Source organism: Bos grunniens, chromosome 17 (assembly GCF_055505025.1).
Source record: "Bos grunniens cultivar Pamir isolate PY7600 chromosome 17, Bosgru_T2T1.0, whole genome shotgun sequence".
Lineage (NCBI taxonomy): Eukaryota > Metazoa > Chordata > Mammalia > Artiodactyla > Bovidae > Bos > Bos grunniens.
This window is the reverse complement of record NC_141181.1, coordinates 47,786,429-47,805,415: the sequence shown is the minus strand read 5'-3', so window position 1 is coordinate 47,805,415 and position 18,987 is coordinate 47,786,429. Positions and strand designations below refer to the sequence as shown.

General features: G+C 42.0%; 1 protein-coding gene across 1 annotated transcript in view; it reads right to left on the bottom strand.

The window, feature by feature from the left end:
• The window catches only part of TMEM132D (transmembrane protein 132D), an 896,163-nt gene that overhangs the window by 646,531 nt on the left and 230,645 nt on the right, over nt 1-18,987 (bottom strand). The window contains exon 2 of the mRNA XM_086345974.1: nt 15,173-16,061. Within this exon, the coding sequence (XP_086202100.1) occupies nt 15,173-16,061 (889 nt within the window). The remainder of the gene's footprint in view (nt 1-15,172; nt 16,062-18,987) is intronic.

The following is an 18,987-nucleotide window of genomic DNA, read 5'->3' as shown; positions in this document are numbered from 1 at the left end:
CATAAAAAAGAAAGAAACCCTTCCATTATCTTCAGAACTTCCAACTCTGCCAAGTTGGCCAAAGTCAATTTCTCTTGCTCATGAGATGAGCCTCCTGCTAGAACATGGCAAAGAGATTCAAGGAAATCTCAAGCAACAGTCCCAGTATCAATATCAGAGCACAGCTCGTACCACAGTTGGCATCTTCCTTCTTTCCTCTCTTCCCCAAAAGAATCAGAGCCATCAGTTTGTTTAACTCAAAAATGGATGTATAGCCATCAGCTTGGGGCAAAGGGTAGTGCTAGTGGTAAGGAACTCACCTGCCAATGCAACAGACACAAGAGATACAGATTGGATTTCTGGGTCAGGAAGATCCCCTGGAGGAGGGCACAGCAACCTATTCCAGTATTATTGCCTGGAGAATCCCACGGACACAGGAGCCTGGCAGGCGATGATCCATAGGGTCACAAAGAGTCAGAAACAACCGTAGTGACTTATCATGAACACTTGGTTAAAACACAGTACAGCTGGAAAGGAAAGGGAGCTATCAGCGGATGGAGGGATTCTTGAGTTGGAGATCACTATGGATTGACATCTTGAAATGTGTGAAGCTGTATGCAGAGAGGCTATGTGTATTGTTACACAGTGGAGTTTGCACAAAAGTTCGTTAAACAATGTGATTCAATTATATAGCGGGAGAGAGGAGCATGAGCAGTTTAATTAACTTAAATTTCTAACTTCACCATTCGACTTAACAAGCATTGACCAGAATAGCAAGAAGGGTGACGTGAACCCAATGGCTCCCAACTCCAACTGCAAGTTCGTATCTCTTGGAGAGGTTTTTGAAAATGCCAGTACCAGGGACTTTTCTGGTAGTCAAGTAGTTAAGAATCCACCTGCCAATGCAGGGGACACGGGTTCGATCCCTGGTCCAGGAAGATCTAACATGCCGAGGGGCAACTAAGCCCGCTTGCCACAATGACTGAAGCCTGCATGCTCTAGGGCCTTTGAGCCACAGGTACTGAGCCCATATGCTGCAATCACTGAAGCCCACTAGAGCTTCTGCTCTGCAACAAGAGAAGCGATCGCAATGAGAAGTCCATGCACCGCAATGAGAAAGCAGCCCTGAGTACCCACACCCAGAGAAAGCCCACTCATAGGAATGAAGACTCAGCACAACCAAAAATAAATAAATAAATAAACAGAAAAAATACTAGCATAATACATGATATTATAAATCAACTATATTTCAGTAAAATAATAATATTAATAAAAGAGATAATGAAAAAGATAGAAGAACAATTTTTTAAAATCTATTCACAGTATAGGTTTGGATTTCCGTTACCTTAGGGTACATGAATTATAACAGATGGATAAATTACTTAAAGAAAGAAATATGCATTCTTTTAGGTTCATGGATATGTGTGCTCAGTCACTCAGTTATGTCCAATGCTTTGCGACCCCATGGACTGTACCCCACCAGGTTCCTCTGTCTACGGGATTCATCCAAACAAGAATACTGGAGTGGATTGCCATTTCCTCCTCCATGGGATCGTCCCGATCCAGGGATTGAACCCACACCTCCTGTGTCTCCTGTACTGGCAAGAGGATTCTTTACCACTGAGCCATCATGGGTATTGTTGTTACTAAAAAAAAAAAAAATTACTAACACCAAGGCTTCACCCCAGACTGTTATGGAGGCCAGAAGATCCTAGAAGCTGTCATTGTTGGAAACAATGGCCTCAGATCATCTCAGATTGGGGTTCCTCTTACAGAGCAAGTATCTTAATAGGACTACACCTGACTCTGTTATTTTATATTGTTGCTATTGTTCTTTAGTTGCTAAGTTCTGTCCAACTGTTTGCGACACCATGGACTAGCTCACCAGGCTCTTCTGTCCATGGGATTTCCCAGGCAAGCATACTGGAGTGGGTTGCCCTTTCCTTCTTCAGGGGGTCTTCCTGACCCAGGGATTGAACTGAGGCCTCCTGCTTGGCAGACAAGACTCTTTACCACTTGAGCCACCTGGAAAGCCCATTATTTTGTATACATGGCCTTGAAATACACACCAGCCACTTCATCTCAAGTCTAAATGAAGAACCTTGTCTCTGGTCCCCTCCTAAACGGAAGATACATGGAGTGAACTCATGGAGACTGTAACTACTACTCAATCCTCCAACAGTTAATGAGTGGCTGTTTAGGCCAGATATTGTATGAGAAATGAAGAAACAACAGCGAGCAGATGGAAGATTCTGCTCATCTCATGATTCAAGATTCTCACGGAATACATGCTCAGGTGGAAGTAAAACCCATATGTTGGGTACAACATAAGGGATTTTCAAGAAAAATCTGACTCCACACAGTATTTATTTATTCTAAACCTGGTACCTCCCTCTCTGTAAGAGCTGAGCTTTTTAATTTTATTTATTCTTTTTTTTTTTTTTTGCTGTGCTAAAAGTCTTTGTTGCTGCAAGTGAGCTTTCTCTGGTTGTGGTGAGCAGGGGTTACTCTCTAGTTGTGGTGCCCAGACTTCTCATTGTGGTGGCTTCTATTGTTGGGGAGCACAGACTCTAGTGCTCAGGTTCAGAGTTGTGGTGCACAGGCTTAGTTACTTCAAGTTATGTGGGATTTTCCTGGAGCAGGGATTGAACCCGTGTCCCCTGCATTGGCAGGTGGATTCTTATCCACTAAACCACCAGGGGGAAGTCCAAGAGTAGAGTAGTTTCCCAACAACCACAGTCATAATTTTTCAGTTGTAAGGGTGATTCCATCCCCACCCAGGAGATATTAGGAAATATCTGGACCATCTTGGGATATCACAATTCAGGTTGTGTATATAGTGGGTCAAGTCAGAGATGCAGTTACTCAAACTACAATGTACAGACCAGACGGCACCTCTCAACAAAACATAAGATCCAAATGTCAACAGCCAAAGACTGAGAAGTGTCTATTCTATGGGATTATAACCCAAACTGTAAAGTATTAATAAATATCCAGATGTCCTTATTGAAATCAATGATTGAATAAATATATGCATGAGGGAAAATTAACAAATTTCCCCCACAGAATTCCAAATGATTTACATAGATATACCACTGGCAAGAAGGCACACTATAATTCCATAACTGTGAGCTGTGGATAATTACTTCCTTTTGGAAAATACTGTATAGGACGTGTTGAAAAATCAACTTTACAGTGGAAAAACCCAAGAAATATCACCCCAACCAGTGACCAAAGTTCACATCAACAATGACTAAGTCAGATTGGGAGTAAATATCCTTGATATGATGAAATGAAAATGGCACTTTATTTTTATGTGTTTATTTTTTGTTTTTAAAAATCCCATTTGGTTTTTTTTTTTTAATATTTCAATTGACATTTTTATTCATAAAATCCTTTCTTTCAATAACTGTCATTTAAAAAACATGTTACAGATTGGAAAATAAATGTTCTCTTTCGGAAGAGCTGTTTTTCTCCTAAAAGTAAAACATTGGCAAGGTTTAAGGTTATTATATAGAACAGATCAAATATCTCATCAATGCAGGGATTCCTTTCCTAAAACCCATGATTATTGATAATCTGGCCTCTGCTTGAACAACTCTTTTGCCGAAGTCATTTTTTTATCTTGCATCAAAATCTACATTTTGGTTTCACTGAATTTATTAATAAATACACAGGTACACCATCTTAACCTTACCTCTTATGACCATTTTTTTAAATATTTGAAGGCAGCCATTTTATTTATTTATTTTTTGCATTGATTGATTTTATTTTTAAACTTTACATAATTGTATTAGTTTTGCCAAATATCAAAATGAATCCACCACAGGTATACATGTGTTCCCCATCCTGAACCCTCCTCCTTCCTCCCTCCCCATACCATCCCTCTGGGTCATCCCAGTGCACTAGCCCCAAGCATCCAGTATCGTGCATCGAACCTGGACTGGCAACTCATTTCTTACATGATATTTTACGTGTTTCAATGTCATTCTCCCAAATCTTCCCACCCTCTCGCTCTCCCACAGAGTCCACAAGACTGTTCTATACATCAGTGTCTCTTTTGCTGTCTCGTACACAGGGTTATTGTTACCATCTTTCTAAATTCCATATATATGCATTAGTATACTGTATTGATGTTTTTCCTTCTGGCTTACTTCACTCTGTATAATAGGCTCCAGTTTCATCCACCTCATTAGAACTGATTCAAATGTATTCTTTTTAATGGCTGAGTAAAACTCCATTGTGTATATGTACCACTGCTTTCTTATCCATTCATCTGCTGATGGACATCTAGGTTGCTTCCATGTCCTGGCTATTATAAACAGTGCTGCGATGAACATTGGGGTACACGTGTCTCTTTCCCTTCTGGTTTCCTCAGTGTGTATGCCTAGCAGTGGGATTGCTGGATCATAAGGCAGTTCTACTTCCAGTTTTTTAAGGAATCTCCACATTGTTCTCCATAGTGACTGTACTAGTTTGCATTCCCACCAACAGTGTAAGAGGGTTCCCTTTTCTCCACACCCTCTCCAGCATTTATTGCTTGTAGACTTTTGGATCACAGCCGTTCTGACTGGTGTGAAATGGTACCTCATAGTGGTTTTGATTTGCAATTCTCTGATAATGAGTGATGTTGAGCATCTTTTCATGTGTTTGTTAGCCATCTGTATGTCTTCTTTGGAGAAATGTCTATTTAGTTCTTTGGCCCATTTTTTGATTGGGTCACTTATTTTTCTGGAGTTGAGCTGTAGGAGTTGCTTGTATATTTTTGAGATTAGTTGTTTGTCAGTTGCTTCATTTGCTATTATTTTCTCCCATTCTGAAGGCTGTCTTTTCACCTTGCTAATAGTTTCCTTTGATGTGCAGAAGCTTTTAAGGTTAATTAGGTCCCATTTGTTTATTTTTGCTTTTATTTCCAATATTCTGGGAGGTGGGTCATAGAGGATCCTGCTGTGATGTATGTCAGAGAGTGTTTTGCCTATGTTCTCCTCTAGGAGTTTTATAGTTTCTGGTCTTACGTTTAGATCTTTAATCCATTTTGAGTTTATTTTTGTGTAAGGTGTTAGAAAGTGGTCTAGTTTCATTCTTTTACAAGTGGTTGACCAGATTTCCCAGCACCACTTGTTAAAGAGATTGTCTTTAATCCATTGTATATTCTTGCCTCCTTTGTCAAAGATAAGGTGTCCATATGTGCGTGGATTTATCTCTGGGCTTTCTATTTTGTTCCATTGATCTATATTTCTGTCTTTGTGCCAGTACCATACTGTCTTGATAACTGTGGCTTTGTAGTAGAGCCTGAAGTCAGGTAGGTTGATTCCTCCAGTTCCATTCTTCTTTCTCAAGATCGCTTTGGCTATTCGAGGTTTTTTGTATTTCCATACAAATTGTGAAATTATTTGTTCTAGCTCTGTGAAGAATACTGTTGGTAGCTTGATAGGGATTGCATTGAATCTATAAATTGCTTTGGGTAGTATACTCATTTTCACTATATTGATTCTTCCAATCCATGAACATGGTATATTTCTCCATCTATTAGTGTCCTCTTTGATTTCTTTCACCAGTGTTTTATAGTTTTCTATATATAGGTCTTTAGTTTCTTTAGGTAGATATATTCCTAAGTATTTTATTCTTTCCGTTGCAATGGTGAATGGAATTGTTTCCTTAATTTCTCTTTCTGTTTTCTCATTATTGGTGTATAGGAATGCAAGGGATTTCTGTGTGTTGATTTTATATCCTGCAACTTTACTATAGTCATTGATTATTTCTAGTAATTTTCTGGTGGAGTCTTTAGGGTTTTCTATGTAGAGGATCATGTCATCTGCAAATAGTGAGAGTTTTACTTCTTCTTTTCCAATTTGGATTCCTTTTATTTCTTTTTCTGCTCTGATTGCTGTGGCCAAAACTTCCAAAACTATGTTGAATAGTAATGGTGAAAGTGGGCACCCTTGTCTTGTTCCTGACTTTAGAGGAAATGCTTTCAATTTTTCACCATTGAGGATAATGTTTGCTGTGGGTTTGTCATATATAGCTTTTATTATGTTGAGGTATGTTCCTTCTATTCCTGCTTTCTGGAGAGTTTTTATCATAAATGGATGTTGAATTTTGTCAAAGGCTTTCTCTGCATCTATTGAGATAATCATATGGTTTTTATTTTTCAATTTGTTAATGTGGTGTATTACATTGATTGATTTGCGGATATTGAAGAATCCTTGCATCCCTGGGATAAAGCCCACTTGGTCATGGTGTATGATCTTTTTAATGTGTTGTTGGATTCTGATTGCTAGAATTTTGTTAAGGATTTTTGCATCTATGTTCATCAGTGATATTGGCCTGTAGTTTTCTTTTTTTGTGGGATCTTTGTCAGGTTTTGGTATTAGGGTGATGGTGGCCTCATAGAATGAGTTTGGAAATTTACCTTCCTCTCCCGTTTGGTTTTTATTTCAAAATGACTGGGGATAAAAGAGCATAGAGATACACCTGATGTCTTTGTGTTTTTATCTGTACTGTTCCCTTTGCCTGAATTTCCTTTCTTGGAAAAGAGAAGTACTACACAAACAACAAGGATCTACTGTACAGTATAGGGAACTCCACTCAATATTCCACAATGATAATATGGGGAAAATCCAAAAAAAAAAAAAAACCCAGATACATGCATATGCACGACTGAACCACCCCGTTGTACATCCAAAACCAACACAATAAATCTGCAAACCAACTACACCTCAGTACAAAACAAAAATCAAATTAAAGTGAACCACTACATATTCTCCACTCTTCCAGGGCAGAGCTCACTCTCTCATGCTCCTGTTCCTCAAATAGGAGTCATTTTTCCTTTTTACTCATCTGTGTACTTCCTGACATCCTCAATCAATGTTTATTCAATGAAAAGGTGAAAGAGAGTAGTTTGCAGACAAATACAAAACATTATCTCTGTGGTTTTTTCTTTTTTTTAATCCCCAAGCCCACTCTTTGGTCTTATCACACGAAAAACATCAGATAAATCCCAATTGAGGGACATTCTTCAGAAAGTCTGAACAGGACGTCTCGTAGCTGTCAATGTCAACAGAAAGCAAATCTGAGAAACAGTCACAGACAACAGAAATTAAAAAGACATGATGATTAAATGTGATATCCTGAGCAGGAGCCTGGAACAGAAAAGGGGGCATCAGGCAAACACTAAGAGAGTATGAATGAGTGTGGACTTCAGCTAATAATAATAGTGGAGCATTGATCGTGACAAATGAATGAAGCTAATGTCAGGTGTTAATTACAGGGGGAAGCTAACCATGAGGCACCTGGCACTATCCTGTACTGACCTCACAACTTTTTCCTTAAATCTGAATCTATTCTCAAACAGGGCATTGAAACATGTAAAATATCATGTAAGAAACCAGTGGCCAGTCCAGGTTCAATGCACGATACTGGATGCTTGGAGCTAGTGCACTGGGATGACCCAGAGGGATGGTATGGGGAGGGAGGAGGGAGGAGGGTTCAGGATGGGGAACACATGTATACCTGTGGCGGATTCATTTTGATATTTGGCAAAACTAATACAATTATGTAAAGTTTAAAAATAAAATAAAATTAAAAAAAAAAGAAAAAGATGGATCGCCCTCCTTTCTCTGTCTGCCTCGCACTCCAGTCTGCTGCAGAAGCAACTCCCTGAATCCATCAGATGACAAAGGGAGATGCAGTGCCAGGCATGGATGTCATGGACCTTTGTGGGGTTTGGAGATACCCAGCATCATCCTCTTCCTTAAAAGCACCCCACTTTTCTCAGGAGGGAAATACCACCTCCCCTGGGATGTGCTCTTAGTGACAGGTGACTCCAGAAGCCCACCTCTCATTCTGGAAGCACACCAGGTAACTCTGCTACCCTGGGCTCAGACACAGCAACTAGGTCTGTGAGCCACTGGGAGCGTCCCAAGAGTCTTTTTTAAAAATCTGAGTGAGTATTTTATCTTGTTTTATTTTGTACCACCTATTTTATTCTATATTTATGTGACCCAAGATTAAGTAACTTGCATGACTGTCTTCATCTCACAGAATCTAATTCACTCTTTGCCTGCAGGCACTGCCTATATTTTCCAGATATATTTTTCCAAAGCAAATAACAAATAAAATGAAAGCTGTTTTCGTTCTTAAAATATACTGGAAATCTCATCTCTTCTTGCTTTCTTTATGATCTAAATCAGTTAAACTTCATTCAGGTCTTAAAGCAGTAATTTTTCCACATCATGAGTTTTCTTGCTTGACAATACTTCATCCATGTCCACTTTGCCTTGTTGTTGCTCTTAAGTTCCTCAGTTGTGTCTGACTCTTTGTGACCCCACAGACTGCAATATGCCAGGCTTCCCTGTCCTTCACTATCTTCCAGAGTTTGCTCAAACTCATGTCCATTGAGTCAATGATGCCATGCAACCATATCATCCTCAGTCATCCCCTTCTCCTCCTGCCTTCAGTCTTTCCCAGCATCAGGGTCTTTTCCAAACAGTTTGCTTTTTGCATCAGGTGGCCAAAGTATTATAGCTTCAGCATCAGCAACAGTCTTTCCAAAGAATATTCAGGGTTGATTTCCTTTAGGATTGACCTGGTTTGATCTCTTTGCAGTCCAAGGGACTCTCAAGAGTCCTGTCCAGCACCACAATTTGAAAGCATCAGTTCTTCAGCACTCAGCCTCCTTTATGGTCCAACTCTCACATTTGTATATGACTACTGGAAAAACCATAGCTTTGACTAGAAGGATCTTTGTTAGCCAAGCGCTCCCTGGTGGTCTAGTGGTTAGGATTCAGCACTCTCATGGCCGCAGCCCCCATGGGGTTCTATTCCCAGTCAGGGAAGCCTTTCGTCTCCCTCTCTGCCTCCCACTTTTCCTTATTTTGCACTAATCCATGAAATTTTGGACTCTATTCAATACATTTCTTTGTTGTCAATGCAGTTCAGTTTAATGTTCAACTTCATCAATGGGATTAACTTCTGTAAACATCCTGCCATAAAGTAGGACATATTTAACATTCAGCACATGAGAACCCTGAGCCTTGAGATGGTTGTGAAATTTCTACAACCATACTGGCAACAAAACATATTACAGAGTCAAACTAGACTATAACTCCTGACTCTTAAAAACCTTTTTATTTTATATTGGAGTATAGCCAATTAACGAGGCAAAACTACAGTCATCAAAACAGTATGGTATTGGCACAAAACAGAAACACAGATCAATGGAACAGGATACAAAGCCTAGAAATAAACCCATGCACCTATGGTTAATTAATCTACAACCAAGGAGACAAGAATATAATGTTGGAAAGACAGTCTCTTCAACACAAATGGTGCTGGGAAAACTGGATAGCTACAAGGAAAAAAATTAGAATTAGATCATTCTTTAAACATCCAAGAGTCTTTGCACCTTTGATTATAAAAAGAACAGAGGGAACTTTTGGAAGAATTCATTATGCCAGGTGGGGAAGAGGTGCTGGGCAAGCAGGCTGTTGCCTCTAAACCAAGGGCATCCTCCGCCTCCCACACTGTGCATTGTCAAGGCAAGTGGTCCCATGCCTTATTAATTCTTAAGACTAACAACATACACTCAACTAACCCTTTCATTTATTTATGTTCTTAAATTATGTAGGTTGGGATTTATGGCATGCAACTAAGAATATCATTCGGTATACCAGGGCATACTTTACCTGCAATAGAACAAGGAGAGACTTTCTGCTTCAAGGCAGCGTCAAAGGCTACATCATTCAAGTGACTCAAGTTCAGGGCCAAACCACCAAAACACACCACATATTATTTCTAACAAGCTCAAAACCTTCTGCAAAGCAAGCTTCCCAAACCACCAAAAAATACATTTGAGCCTTATCAACCCCAGGCCCACTTTGTCCTCTTGTCAATTATTCTTATTTTGGTTTTTTCCCCTCTTTTATATCTCTCATTTTTGCAAGAATAGTGAATATCTACTTCTTAATAATGCCTTATTCAGAAACCTGCTCTGAGACCTGACCACCTTCTGAGCACAAGATTCTTAACAAATTCTTGAAGATTTAGCATATAAAACTGCAAAGACTTCAGCAAAGTATATGCATTTGTTAATAATTAACAAGACGTCTAAACTTTCCAGGTGGCTTGGTTGGTAAAGAATCCACCTGCAATGCAGGAGATGTGGGTTCAATCCCTGGCAAGATCCCCTGGAGAAGGAAATGGCAACCCATTTCAGTATTCTTGCCTGTAGAATCTCATGGACCAAGGATCCTGGCGGGCTATAGTCCACGGGGTCGCAAAAGAGTTGGACGTGATTTTGTGACTAAACCACCACCACCAAGACAGCCATTCATTCATTCATTCATTTAACCAATCTTAACATATCTCTGACTTTGAGAAAGGCACCCAGACAGTTCTGAGTGCTGTATCTCTGATTTGGACCTTTCCACCTCTTTTTCCTGGATTGTCAGGGAGCCAAGCTAATACTGTGCAAATATTTGGCTCCAGGCTTACATTCAGATCAGACAACCAGAAGCCTTTGAAACTGACTTCTTGTGGGAAGAAGCAACCGAAGAATAGGTGGGGGAGATGAGCAAGAAAGAGTTCTTTGATTCTCCAGACACATAATCAGGTGACAAGAGGCCTCGGATGTTTCTGAAATTGACTCTCTGTGGGAGAAGAAAAAGGGATGGAGTGGTGAGAATGTGCAAAAAAGGTCCACGTGCTGGGTGATGCTTTTGTTGTCCACTGGAAGGAAAACATTCTCTGAAATTAAAAGGGATCCTTAGATGTTTAAAGAATGAAAGTGCTTTGCTTTTCTTCCTTTGTGAAGGTCTGCTTTGGAAGATTTGGGCTCCAGGAGAGAAGAGAACTTCTAAGATGACAAACAGCCCCATTCTGGTTTTCCTCTTTGCAATGGCTAATGCACACACATGCACACACCCAGCTATTTTTGTAAATTGCCCTTGGAGATAATTTGCACCACAAAACTTGATTCTCAGGATAGAAGACAAGCCTCTTTGTGTCAGCTAGAAATGAGAGGCACAGAAGTGACAGGGAAGTGGCAGTTTTTAGGTGGTCAATCACTGTCTGCAGCAGAAGTCCTCAATCCAGATGGGTTCCCTTCTGTTGCTGGCAGTTAATCTGGTCCCCTCTCCACCCTGGCCATCCTTAAGTGGAAAGCTATGTCCTACTGGCACCTGACCCACAAAACATGAACCCACCTGTGGACTTCATTAGCACTGTCACCCCTGAGTCTAGAAACAAGTCACTATTGCAGAGGAAAGCACCCAAGGATACATGGTTGTATCCTTCAGGGTTGTATATACAGCAGATGGCTAGATAGAGCTGGGGCTTCCTGGTGGCTCAGCGGTAAAGAACCCACATGCCAAGGCAGGAGATGTGGGTTTGATCCCTAGGTCGGGAAGATTCCCTGGAGAAGGAAATGGCAACCCACTACAGTATTTTTGTCTGGGAAATCCCATAGACAGAAGAAGTCTGACAGGCTATAGCCCATGGGGCTACAAAGAATTGGACACGATTGAGTAACTAAGCACAGAACACAGCAAAGCCATCAGTTCATGCTGGATATTACAGAAATGCCTCTAGTCATTTAACAGATACCCTTAGTATTTTACTTTGCCAACAAAGGTCCATCTAGTCAATCTATGGTTTTTCCTGTGGTCATGTATGGATGTGAGAGTTGGGACTGTGAAGAAGGCTGAGCACTGAAGAATTGATACTTTTGAACTGTGGTGTTGGAGAAGACTCTTGAGAGTCCCTTGGTCTGCAAGGAGATCCAACCAATCCATTCTGAAGGAGATCAGCCCTGGGATTTCTTTGGAAGGAATGATGCTGAAGCTGAAACTCCAGTACTTTGGCCACCTCATTCGAAGAGTTGACTCATTGGAAAAGACTCTGATGCTGGGAGGGATTGGGGGCGGGAGGAGAAGGGGACAACAGAGGATGAGATGGCTGGATGGCATCACTGACTCGATGGCTGTGAGTCTGAGTGAACTCCGGGAGTTGGTGATGGACAGGGAGGCCTGGCGTGCTGCGATTCATGGGGTCACAAAGAGTCGGACACGACTGAGTGAATGAACTGAACTGAACTGAACTGATAGTATTTTATGGATATATTAATACATGTATGTATGTGTACACACACATACACACACACATATGGGCTTCCAAGGTGGCTCAGTGGTAAAGAACCTGCCTGCCAATGAAGGAGATGCAGGTTTGATCTTTGATCCCTGGGTGGAGAAGAACCCCTGGAGAAGGAAATGGCACCCTACTTCAGTATTCTTGACTGGAAAATCCCATGGACAGAGGACCCTGGCAGGCTACAGTCCATGAGGTCACAAAAGAGTCAGACACGACTTAGCATCTAAACAACAACAACAGAGCAGACCCAGGCTAATTCTAAATACTCGGAAGCTGTGCTAAACGAGTGTCAAATTGACTTCATTAAAAAAGATACACAGCTTCATTATTTTCTAATTATGAGAATTCCAACTAAAGGCTAACGACATTGCCAGATCCAGGTTTCCCGCCAGCTGTTTTCATAAACAGATAAGACTCATTCGTAATTAGTGTGTGTTAAGTATTCAGCAGGCACATTATTAATGCAACTTTTAAAGAGATGGAAAGCGTGCTACTTTACCAACTTAAATACACATTTGTAAAGTATTTACTGATTTATTTTACTATTGTCTTAAATGGAAAGCACCTTTCTAAATGATGGACTCTGAACAAACACACTTTGGCTCTACATCCAAAATTTTCCAATCTTTTGACTTCTAAGTGGCAAGATGCTTATTTCTGAATCTGCAAAGCTGTGGATCCCTCAGAATACATAGCCCAGAAACGAACCTCTCCTGGCCATGGCACAGCTTGCCAGTGGCAGGGCTGCCCTCAGGATGCATGTGAACACACTAGTGGGCAATGGATTGTGGTCAGATGCACAGTTTTCTGTGAAATGTAATTCTACACTGATAGCTGCTTCCCAATAAAGGCTGATGTGAATATCATCTACTGGAGAGTTAAAGCTTTAGGAGATTCTAGTTTGTAAATCATGGGTCCAGGAATTCAACAAGCAGTAGCTGGCAAATGAAAAAAAATGGTAGATTATGAAATTGTTTGACTTCTTCTTATTCAAGACCTTGAGTTTCCACTGGCAAAATATTTCTCTATATAGGCAGTCATCTCCAAAAAGAATATTATATAAATGTGTCAAGCCTGGGAAAACCAAGCACAAAGCTACACATCAGGCAGAGGGAGGGCCCATGACCAGCTGGATCTAGGTCTGATTTCCAAAGGACAGAAGGGAGCAATCACGAGGTCTCAGTCCCACAGACGTGTTGTTCATACTAAATCCCTGTGTTTAATCCCCAGATGCACCCCCACCCGGCTGAAGGTTTTTCCTGCCAACATCAGCCAGGTCCGATCATGAGGTTAATACTGTCCATTGGTTTCTGTGTCTTTGGTTGAGATTCAAAGGAAATTCCCAGCACTAGGTCACAATCAACAAAACTGAAATGTGCAAAGTATAAGCAAGAGAATGATTTCTTTCTTAAACTCATCCACCCCCTTAACAAACACAGAATTTTTTTTTTTTAAGGAAAGAACAGTGGGGGACTTCATCATTCCACCTACACAATGTAAGTGGGATCATCCAGACAGAAAATTCATAAGAAAACACAAGCTTTAAATGACACATTAGAACAGATAGACTTAACTGATATTCATAGGACATTCCAACTGAAAGCAGCAGAATACACTTCTTTCTCAAGAGCACATGGAACATTCTCCAGGATAGATCACACCTTGGGTCACAAATCAAGGCATGGTAAATTTAATAAAACTGAAATCACATCAAGCATCTATGCTCACAATGCTATGAGACTAAAAATAAATTATAGAAAAAACTGTAAAAAACACACACACACAAACATATGGAGGCTAAACAATTTGTTACTAAATAATCAATAGATCACTGAAGAAACCAAAGAGGAAATCAAAAAGTACCTAGAGACAAATGACAACAAAAATACGATGATCCAAAACCTATGGGATGCAGCAAAAGCAGTTCTAAGAGTGAAGTTTATAGCAAGACAATCTTGGCTCAAGAAAAGAGAAAAATCTCAAATAAACAACCTAACCTTACAGCTAAGCAACTAGAGAAAGAACAAATAAAACTCAAAGTTAGTAGAGCAAAAGGAATCAGAAAGATAAGAGAAATAAATGAAACATAGACAAAGTAAAAAAGAAAAGAAAGAAAGAAAAACAGCTATTGAGCCCCAGGGGAGAGGGACAAGAGGGCTTTTCATTGTTGGATAAGCTTTAAAAACCCACATATAAATGTGGTCCCATGTCCAGTAACACTCAGGGGTCATACCAAACTTGATTAGATGGCACTTCAGGTCAACTTTCTGGATTATGTAGCAATGTGAGGACACATTTAGTGATCTAATAATACTTACACCAAATAGCTGTTATAATCAAACTCATGTATGTTTAAAACAAATGAAACAACAACAAAACTGTAATGAAAATCCAATCAAGCCAAACTTCCCTCACAAGCTACTGTATGTTCCAAAGAGAAAACTCATCCCTTCTTTTTTCTTAAATCCCACAGGACTCATTTTAAATGCCTCCTCTTGGTATAATTTTTATATAAGACAATCCACAAACTCTACTGGATATCTTCACACTTTCTGCTCTTTTATATTTTGAACACTAAGTTCTATTTCCAGAGAGAAACAAAAGGGTAACTTTGAGGTTGGTGCCACAGAGTGTACTTAGAACTCACATGCTCCGAAGAGATTGTGAGTTGGCAACACTGTATCCTCTATCCTCCCTGACAATTTTTGCCAACCCATTTGCAGAGTTATGTCAACTCTGAGCCATTGAACTCTCCTAAGACCTGCTGAGAACCACCTAAGCCAGGTCCAAGATAGAATATCAGCCTGCTCCTGACTTTTCTGGGACAGCCCAGAAAATCTATTAACAACATCTTCACTGAATCAACTGCCAATTCAGAGAGCTCTAACTGGTCTTTCTACTTGACAGTGAACATTGGAGTCCGCAAAAAGTGGAGGGACGTTTCTACCCTGGCCAGCGCTAACACAGATCTATGCATCACACATAGGGGAAGGGTCTCAGAAGCGCCCTTGACCTTGGAGGTGCTACCGGAAGATAATGAACTCACCTTAACGTGAAGCGGTCCTCGGTGGAGTTTTTGGAGATGGAGACTGGAAAAGTCAGCACGTCTCCCTGCCTGACTGTCTTTGGCACGTACTGCACAGCCACGTGGTTATCCAAGCGCAGCTCTCTCAGCGGCGGCCGGCTGGGGGTCTGGTAAAGAAAAACACTCCCGATCCTGTGCAAGGGAGGCCCAGACTCATCGATGTCATTACGGCCCGTCCGCATACCGCCGGCTCTCCGGGCATCCTCCTTGGCGCAGTCTCCACGCTCGTCCCCTTGCTGCACGGCGTAGTAGAGCTCCACCGGACTCCCTTCGGGGGGCTCCGGCGTCTTCTTCCTTCCGGCCACCACCGTCGGGGGGCCGAACCAGCTGGCCGGGAGCTCCAGCTGCGCCACGCACAGCCCCAGAGCCCCCCGCAGGCGGCAGCTGCCTCGTACCTCCCGGGTCTCCCGGAAGGCGAACACCCGCAGGCAGGGCAGGCTCTGCACCGGGCCAGGGTCATCCCAGTCCCTGCCCACCACGTGGAACAGCACCTGCACGCGGGGCCGGCTCAGGTAGATCTTGTCCCGCAGGATGTGCGCCTTCAGCTTCCAGTTCAGAGAAAACGTGCTGGTGAATCCAAAGGGGCTGGAGGGGAGCATCAAGTCCTGGGGTACCACCTGCTCAATGGCGAAAGGCCCATAGCTGGCATTCAGGACTGGTAGCCTCTTGGATTTGTAAATCAGAAAGGACTCCACCCGCGACTGTAGACTGGAGTTTCTCATGATGTCCTGGTTGGCTTCCTTGAGGAAGAAGGACACGTCTGCGTGGTGGATGTGGTAGGTCACCGGGAGGTAGGTGGGCAGCAAAGAGAACCTCTGGATACTCTCCAGTATGCCTCGGCTTTCAGCCACTGTTGGGAGGAATCGGGGTTCAGGGGTTAGAAACTTGAGGGCAGTGATACCAATATTTCAGACCTCTTTGTAACCCCTTTATAGTGGATTGCCCTGCCTTAGCATTAATTAAGCGATTCTTTATCCAAAATGTCTTAAATCAATTCATTTTATATTAAATGTATTTCTTTAAAGAAAAATTGATGCCACTGGAGTAAGTAGAGAACCAGCCACCAGCCTCATTGGCCATGCACAGAAGCTAAGCGAGCAAATACAAATAGAATATTACTCGGCTGTAAAAAAAAGAACAATTTTGAGTCAGTTGTAGTGAGGTGGATGAACCTAGACCCTGTTATACAAAGTGAAGTCAGAAAGAGAGAAACAAATACCATATATTGAGGCATATATATGGAATCCAGAAAAACAGTACTGATGAACCTATATATAGAGAAGAAATGGAGATGCAGGTGTAGAGAATGGACTTGTAGACACAGCAGGATAAGAAGAGAGAAAGGAGAAATGAAGTACAAATTGACAAAGTAGCACTGACATTTATACACTATGCTAAAGCATTTCAGTCCTGTCTGACTCTTTCTGATCCCATGGACTTTAGCCCCCCAGGCTCCTCTGTCCATGGGATTCTTCAGGCAAGAATACTGGAGTGGGTTGCCATGCACTCCCCCGGGGGATCTTCCCTATCATGTGTGAAGTAGATAACTAGAAGGAAGTTGCTATAGAACACAGGGAGCCCAGCCTGGTGCTCTGTCATGACCTAGAGGGGTAGCATGAGGAGGGGAGGCTCAAGAGGGAAGGGTATAAATATAAGTTTATAATTATACATATTAATTATATATATACATAAATAATTATGTATATATGGAAAAGGGAGGCTCAAGAGGGAGGGGTATATATATATGTATACATATATACACATATATAATTATGTATATATGGGAAGAGGAGGTTCAAGAGGGAGGGTGTGTATGTGTATATATATATATGTATGAGGGAGGGGTGTGTGTGTGTGTGTGTATACATATAGATGTATGATAGATGTATGGCAGAGACCACCACAACAATGTAAAACAATTATCCTCCAATAAAAAAGAAAGAAAATTCAAAGTAATGCCTTTAATTTTCAACTAGCAGTCCTCATGCCTTTTAGGGGGTGATGGCTTATGCCTAAGACTTGCTCTCTTTCAGTTAGAGGGAAAGATCCTCATGAGAAAGGTCTTAAGAAACTGCTGGCATCCAGCAGAGAAGAGTGCTCCCATTAGCTCCACCAGATGGACTGAGATTGGAAACAAGAATGACTTTCTCAGCATGTGGCTTGATGTTGTGTCCATATTTTATCCAATACTATTTCCTGTTCCACCAGATACATACTCTACCCTTGACACATTTACCATGGGAACATGATAAAAGACTTTAAAGATGGACAATCATAAATCACTTGCACATCATGTACTTTCCTCGGGTCTAAGCTGAGAGATGGACAGAAAAGACCTTGGAAAGATACTGCTGGAAGGAAACCTGAAATAGATGCGATGACCCAACCCCATCATGTCGAGTCCATGTGACCCTAAAAACCCAAGAAGCAAGGGAAGTCCATCACTTTTGTGGCCTCCACATCCTTCGTGAAAGCTGTGTTGACACCAATGCACAGAAAGTCTTTTTCCCCCCACCCCCTTCCTGAACATATCCCGCCCTCAGGGAGAAAAAGAATCCAAAAATGTTATTTTTACAATGTGCCTTACATTCTGTAAGAAAAACACAGAAACAGAGATTACATAATTCAAGAACCAATTTAAGGGGCTTTAGAAATGGAAATTACTGGCTCTGGAAACACTGACTTTCTAGGCAAAGCTCCACAAATTATCCAGACCCCTTCTCATTAGCCCTGTCACTCTCTCTGGTTATTTTGCAATAAAAGCAACTCAGGCCCTGACATTCATCAGGCGGACCTGTTTCAGAGGCCCACGTGAGCACATTTTCTGATACATGACGCCTACAGGAGTCCGGACCCCTCCTGGCAGTTGTCTGTGAACAGAGGGGAAAGCAAAGAACTCAGAGAAAGGAGTCTTCACTGTGGCTTTGCTGCTCAGATCTCGTGAGAGAACAGGCAAGTCCCTTAGCCTCTCTGCCTCTCCGGTGCTGCTCTGTAGGAGGGGCCCGACCAGAGGGCAGAAGCCCCCATCCAGTTCTAGCAGCACAGGGCACTCAGCTGAAGTCCATCCTACCCTGGACAAGGAGTCAGCTTGGCATATACTCGTCCTGAGTTGATGGACAACCCCTGTGGGAAGGGCTCCCTCCATTCCATGGCATCACCCAGCTCAGGCCAGGCTGAGCTCCACTTCAGCAATGAAGGCTTCCATAGGCCTGAACCATCTGAAACCTCCAATATCTTGAGGAGTTCTGATTCACCCAAGCACTGATTTCATATGACTCAACCTAATACCTAGGAGGAGAAGGCAATGGCAACCCACTCCAGTACTCTTGCCTGGAAAATCCCAGGGATGGAGGAGCCTGGTAGGCTGCAGTCCATGGGGTCGCTAAGAGTCGGACACGACTGAAGCGACTTAGCAGCAGCAGCAGCAATACCTAGGAATTCCTTTTTCAAACATCAAAATATCATGGACTTCACAAGAGACTGGAGAAGGCAATGGCACCCCACTCCAGTACTCTTGCTTGGAAAATCTCATGGACGGAGGAGCCTGTTAGGTTGTAGTCCATGGGGTCACTAAGAGTCAGACATGACTGAGCGACTTCACTTTGACTTTTCACTTTCATGCATTGGAGAAGGAAATGGCAACCCACTCCAGTATTCTTGCCTGGAGAATCCCAGGGACGGGGGAGCCTGGTGGGCTGCCGTCTATGGGGACGCACAGAGTTGGACACGACTGAAATGACTTAGCATAGCACAAGAGACCTCATTCCTTAGGAGAA